General features: G+C 29.3%; 3 protein-coding genes across 4 annotated transcripts in view; all 3 read left to right on the forward strand.

Annotated features, from left to right (window-relative positions):
- The first annotated feature begins 160 nt into the window (after positions 1-160).
- On the forward strand, positions 161-1,739 carry LOC108742680 (zinc finger protein 239-like). Its single transcript, XM_018477974.1, has 4 exons — positions 161-519; positions 584-741; positions 800-967; positions 1,024-1,739. The coding sequence occupies exons 1-4, from the start codon at positions 320-322 to the stop codon at positions 1,638-1,640; spliced, it is 1,143 nt and encodes a 380-aa protein (XP_018333476.1). The 5' UTR covers positions 161-319; the 3' UTR covers positions 1,641-1,739.
- Positions 1,740-2,599: 860 nt separating this feature from the next.
- LOC108742676 (insulin-like receptor) overlaps positions 2,600-6,787 on the forward strand; it is a 16,676-nt gene continuing 12,488 nt past the window's right edge. Inside the window, exons 1-2 of one of the 2 annotated variants that reach the window (XM_018477967.1) lie at positions 2,600-2,647; positions 2,712-2,883. The gene's annotated coding sequence lies outside the window, so the exon portion shown is untranslated. Of the gene's footprint in view, positions 2,884-6,787 lie in introns of both variants that reach the window. The other variant, XM_018477966.1, reaches the window with a different exon arrangement.
- LOC112905024 (syndecan-like) lies at positions 3,346-5,886 on the forward strand. Its single transcript, XM_025976561.1, has 3 exons — positions 3,346-3,562; positions 3,620-3,793; positions 4,206-5,886. Exons 1-3 carry the CDS (start codon positions 3,361-3,363, stop codon positions 4,373-4,375), a joined length of 546 nt encoding a protein of 181 aa, XP_025832346.1. The 5' UTR covers positions 3,346-3,360; the 3' UTR covers positions 4,376-5,886.

Genomic DNA, 6,787 nt, shown 5'->3' on the forward strand with positions numbered 1-6,787 from the left:
TTTACAAATTGGAAAATTTTATTATTTTCTTCAATTATGTGATGCTATTTGTATTTTTATCTATCTCTGTAGTATTTTTGATGAATACATCTCAATTTATTTTTGGAAAGTTTGTGTATTATCGTGTTTTTATGTATCTATGGTTTTGTTTAGCAAAAAATCTATACGTCAATAGTTTAGGTTGGAATTTTATTTTAAAATCGGACTGTACGTAATTAATGATTAATTATTTAAAAGTCTATGCAGTTATGAATTTTTTAGAAGAACAGGCATTTTAAATTAATTTTTGTGGCCTGTGAACTGTTAGCGTTTTGCAGGAATGAGTGAAAATAACAGTAGAGCTGTTGCATATGCACTGAACAATTCTAGCTTACATGTAGGAAATAATGATAATTTATATACTAAAGAACAGTATCGCATTAATGATACACGTGAAAGTGCTTTAAATGATCATAATTATCATTCTTTTTTACACATTCAGGATCTAGAAATGAATAATAACAAAAACAGTTGCAATTTGTAAGAGTTTGATTATGCACTAATGTAGTAATGGACAGTTACTATGTTTTTTTTTTATTTGTAGGTATCCGTGTACTTATTGTTCAAAAACTTTTAATAACCAAGCCAATTTACTACGACATATGCGTATTCATACTGGAGAAAAACCATTTCAGTGTAGAACTTGTAATAAAAAGTTTACACAACAAAGCAACTTATGGAAGCATATGAAAATTCACTCAGGTACTTTTGTGTTTTGTTAATTATAAATGAGCTATTTGTTATCATTAGTTTTATTCAGGTATAAAACCATTTGAGTGTGAATTTTGCAAGAAAACATTTTCCCAAAGGGCAAATATGCAAAAGCATATGATTATTCATTTTGGCATTAAACCATTTCAGTGTTGTGTATGTGAGAAGTCGTTTACTCAACAAGCAAACTTAGACAAACATATGTTTCTACACACAGGTATGTTTTGTTCTTCAGTGTAACTTGAATCTAATGAATCCATGCTATTTTTTTAGGTGAGAAACCTTTTCAATGTGTTTACTGTTCAAAAAAATTTGCTCAACGAATTAATATGATAAAACACCAGAATTTCCATTTGGGATTAAAACCTTACTCCTGTAGTATTTGTGGGAATTCTTTTACACAGCAAAGCAATTTGAAAAAACACATACAAGTTCATACACAAGTCAAAAATTTCAACTGCCACAAGTGTGGAAAAGGATATATCCAAAAAGTAAGCTTAAAAAAACATCTTTTACATTGCAAAGAATCTTCAACACAAATAAAAGATGAAGCTTCATTGTACAGTTATGATGATTTAGAAAATAGAATTCAGGCTCACACTATATCTAAAGATGATACTGAAATGACAATTAAATGTGGTTGCTGCGATAACGAATTTGCTGAGGAGGATACTTTTTTGGAACACCTTGAGACATGTAAAGAAGGTCTTGATAATGCAGATTCAGAAATACATATTAATAGAGCTAAATGCATAGAAGTTTTATTAGATGAGGGTTCCAATTCAAAATTCATTGTTTTAGATAATAATCTTGTTTTGAAAGTTGAAAAACCTAAACAAGACGATTTTAATGTAAATAATTTGCCAAATAATCATTCAGAACTAAAATAATAGTATAAATTTTAGGCCGTTTTGTTTCGTTCGTTTATGGCTGATATTTTCAATTGAACGATCGCATGCTATTTAATTTGATTAGATGTTGATATCTTTAGAAAAATGATATGCAGTTTAGTTTCCTGTGTATTAGATAAATATATGTATATAACATCAACGTTGTATTTATAGTATTTTCCCTCTTTCGTTTTTACTAATTTTAACTAGTTTTCTTTATTAATCAAATCAAATATTCAAAAAATACCAAAAATATAGCCCAGTAAGAAGGGTTTTGATAAGTACGACAGCTATCGTTATTAAAAAGAGGATTTGCTTCATTATGTCAGGTAATTCATTATTTTATGAAAACTGTAATAAACTTATACAATTATAATGAAGTTACATGTTCAAATGTTAAATTTTACGCGCCATTACGCCATAGATACGATGCTTTAATCTGTGGTTCTGGGTCTGCCATTATCATGTCAGTGATTAACATGTCGAACGCCGTATTGGTTTTTGGTATAATTAATTATTAAATATAGAAATACTATTTTTACAGTGGAAGAACTTTTTCTCAAAACAAATATTTACGAATTTAATGTTTGAATAATTTAAGCCAATGTTAAATTTGTGGCGCCATTTGTTAATTACAGTAGGGAATTGTATTGTTTTGTTCCTTACGCTTAATTTTACGGTAACTGTATTTGTGCACTTCTTAGTTGGNATAGAGAAGGTATTTCGAAATATAAAAAAAAAGGTCCACTTACGGCTGTTTTATACACCTAGTTATTTACTTACACCCAATCACCCAGTATATAAATATAGAAATACTATTTTTACAGTGGAAGAACTTTTTCTCAAAACAAATATTTACGAATTTAATGTTTGAATAATTTAAGCCAATGTTAAATTTGTGGCGCCATTTGTTAATTACAGTAGGGAATTGTATTGTTTTGTTCCTTACGCTTAATTTTACGGTAACTGTATTTGTGCACTTCTTAGTTGGTTGTCATTTGTTTACGGTATTTTAGTGTAACAACGTTTTATATTTGTGAACGAATGATAATTGTATATAAATTTTCGTAGAAATATTATAATGGCATTGCTAAAGCTGTAAAATAATCCGAAGATAATGGAGATTTGCTGGTTTAGCTGAAAACTGTTATTTATATGATGCTACTGATGAGTCAGAATTTGAAACACTAGAGTTACCAAAAACATGAGAAATAAAAGATATGAGCAGAAACGTAATAGCATGGTAAGCTTACAAACACGTTATTTTCATTTGGAAATCGCTTTGTTTTTGTTTTGTTGTTAAAGAATTACTTTAACATAGTAAGTGAGAAGTCATATGGTGCTACAAAATGTGATCTTAAAGAAAGACAAAATAAGTAGCAATGAAAGCATTGTATGAAATTAAATAATTTATCAATCCTATTTACATGTATAAAATCAATTGGAGGAATTAATATGCCAAAGGTTGTAGATAATTGATTCCATTATATAAAAAGATTCTGGTTATTTTTGGAAAGTTTGTGTATTATCGTGTTTTTATGTATCTATGGTTTTGTTTAGCAAAAAATCTATACGTCAATAGTTTAGGTTGGAATTTTATTTTAAAATCGGACTGTACGTAATTAATGATTAATTATTTAAAAGTCTATGCAGTTATGAATTTNAAGCAGTGAACAGATTTGAAACGTAAGTTACGTATTAAATCAAAGTTTTTTTTCTGATGTGTACAATTATTTTGCAGAGTAGCACTGATCGTACATATAATAAATATAACGATGCTATCGACATCGATGACGAGCTGGATGGAAGCGGGGGAGGCAGTAAAGATGGTTTGAGGGACAGGGACATTATAGAAGCAAGCGGTTCTGGAAATGGACCCATCGATGACGACGATGAAGATCACCATCAATCAAATGTTATTGGTAAGTTATTTCTTTTTCCAGTTATAACTTCAGTATTAACTCATCTTTTTGTAACAGTTAATGCAAGAAAACCGCCTGTTACGACGGAGCCTCCTGTAGAGAAGAACAAAATTTCTCCAGTAGAAACTGTGATTCCAAGGGAATATCCAGAATTAGACACGGATGTAATTATGAATCCAAAACCAGAAGATCAGCCAACGTCTTTCTTTGCTCAACCAGGAATACTTGCAGGTAATGTTCTTAAAAGAGTTGCACAAGTTCTTTTATTGATCCAGTCCCCTTTACTTCTATTTATGATGCGGTTGACATTTTCGAACCAAAATTTGGTCTATTAAAAATTTTATGTTTTCACGTCCGACATGAATTGATTGTCACCTTTTTTATGGTCAGTAGAATTCTTTTTTCCCTTCACTGACGGCATACTCGGTGACGGTAGAGCTAAGGCTTAATAGTAAGTGATACCACTGAAGTGCCATCAGCGAAGAACGGCAAAACTTTTGAAAAACAAGAATTGCATGGCCAAAACCAGATAACCTGGAGTGAGAAGGTTTACAATTATAAAAGCAGTTATAGATATTTCTTTTTCTAAAGCTTTATGATAATATTTTTCGAATTTGTTGATTTAATGAAGATATATTTTTAGCTGTTATTGGCGGAGCCGTTGTTGGTTTACTGTGTGCCATATTAGTGGTAATGTTTATTGTTTACCGTATGAGAAAGAAAGACGAGGGTTCATATGCGTTGGACGAACCAAAAAGGTCGCCAACATCAAACTCGTATAGTAGAGGCACTAACAAGGAGTTTTTTGCTTGAAAATAAAAATAGTGAAGTGGTCACTGGCGAACTGATAAAATGAGGGGTCTGAACGTAATGTAAAATAACGTTAACGTGTTTATAATTACTACAGGTAATCAGCAAAGACAAAACGCTGAATGACTGAATCTCAGTGTTGCTTAAAGGGCAGCTTTTATACAGATCCTTCAAGTGTAACTAACAATAATTTACTTATAATACACGCGCACATGGAAAACATACTACTATACCGACTGTAATTAACAAATTAATATGAAATATTAATTGTTCGTAATTTTTGTGTGTTACATGTACACTACACTCAAGTACACTGTACACTTCTTGTCTTACTAACAACTGAATGGAAAAAGGCATTTTTTTCTTTTTATTTTCAAAATCTTACGATTATTGCGCCAATGGCATATTTGCTATTGTTTTTCTTTGATAATTGTGTACATACCAACAGTTTCCTTCTTAAGCATAGTTGTTCTATTGGATGTGTATGTAGTACATAAATACTTTTTACACAGTTCCAATCCAAAAATTTAAAATTATATAAAAGGGGCAGCTAGACAAAAATAGCAGCAGCAGCTTATCATAAATTACTTGCAACATTAATGTCTTTCAAAAAATTATGAACGAAAAATTAATGTTTTCTGTATCAACGTAGTTTCGTAGTAGAGGAAGAAGTGCGTTCATACAAACAGTTTCAGAAAAAAAAAATCAACATATCATTTTCTTTATTCAGTCAATTACCAATTTGTACCAGATGCGTATAGATAGTTCGTCTTACATGTGTGAATATGTTCTTGACACTACAATAATTGTGTACTTCTTACTCATCCCATAAACAAAAAAGTACCTACATTCAATACAAAAAAGAGATGTTAAACGTAACTGATATTGTAGTAATTAATTGTGTAAAAACTTTAATTATTGTATCCAATTTTATTTACAACGTAATTTCCATTATTTATTTTTCGGATAGTAATAAATAAAAAGCTTTTAGCAAGGTGGAAATGAAAAAAATGCAATAATGATTATAATCACTAGGCAATTTATAAATCAACACATCTTGCTAAGGAAAAAAGCTTCAACTAATTATTTGTCGGTTTTTGAGAACATTTAATAGAAGGAAAAAATATTTTATAATGTATTGTTTTTTATTTAATGGTGCCAATATTATTTAATTAATTCTCAAACAACAAAAATCTATTTACTTACTAGTTGTATTTTACTCGATACTTTTATATTTAAACGGTCATATAATTTATTGTACTAAATTTAATATTTTTATGCCCGCTCGCAATATTTATATTAAATTTTATAAGAAGTTTTAAATTCACGTAGCAGTATCTGGACCAAAATCAAATATTTGAAATTATTCATTCCTCGTGCGTTATTTTAATGTAGGACTAAATGTTTTTTTTTTGTTTTTGAGATATTGTCCCCTTTTCATGTGAATAGAATTTAGATTTTAGTATGATTATTTTATACAATGACAGACTTCTACCGTATTGACTTTTACAAAACTGTTTATTTATTTTTTCTTGTATAGTTTTTGAATATACCATTGCACTTCCAACTGCTATTTACGTTAACTCTGTGTTTTTATTATGGAAGATTATTGATAAATTACATTGTATAGTATAATTAACATGTAAATAAAATGTCCTTGAACATATAATTTTTTAATGGTGGTCTAGTATACAATAAGAATATTTTTTTTGTACTTATACAAGTTACATTATGAAAGCAGTAAGTACTGATAAAATGTTAAAAGATAACATTAGAATCATATTCCAGCTTAGGAAACAAATGTTCGCGTAAACACTTTTTGTAATATATTTGTACTTTAACAACTAGCAGTTAACATCATAAGTTTGGCACTTAGGTCAATACATATCTCATGTTCTTCCATTATTTTTCGCACAAGATTTATTTTCTTTATATGGAGAATCTGATTTTCATTTTGAAGCAGTTCCATTATTTTATCTAAGTTATCACTATTTGAATCAATTATTACTGGTTCTGTTTGGTTTTTGTATTGTACTTCTTTTAGCACTAACTTTAATCGGGCAATTTCTTTCTTTTCAATTTCCATCTTTTCTATAAGTTTATTTTTCAGTTCTAGTAGAGTTTGGTTTTTTAGATTCAAATACATAATTTCTTTGTCATTTGCTAATAATGGCAGATTTGGATCTTCTGTTTGTAAAGTATTAACACTTTTTGATTCAATTTCTTGTGTAATTTTAACATTGGCTGTTTTCTCTTGATCGACTTCAGTTGGTTTTGGGAAATCCCATTCGATGTTTTTAACTTCTACATTTTCAGAAGCAATGCTAGCATTATTTATTTCCTTTTTATTTAGATCTAAATTGTCCTCAGAATTATTTAATGATAATGGTACTGTGTTTAATACTTCTTGAGAAT

Source organism: Agrilus planipennis, unplaced genomic scaffold (assembly GCF_000699045.2).
Source record: "Agrilus planipennis isolate EAB-ADULT unplaced genomic scaffold, Apla_2.0 scaffold346, whole genome shotgun sequence".
NCBI lineage: Eukaryota > Metazoa > Arthropoda > Insecta > Coleoptera > Buprestidae > Agrilus > Agrilus planipennis.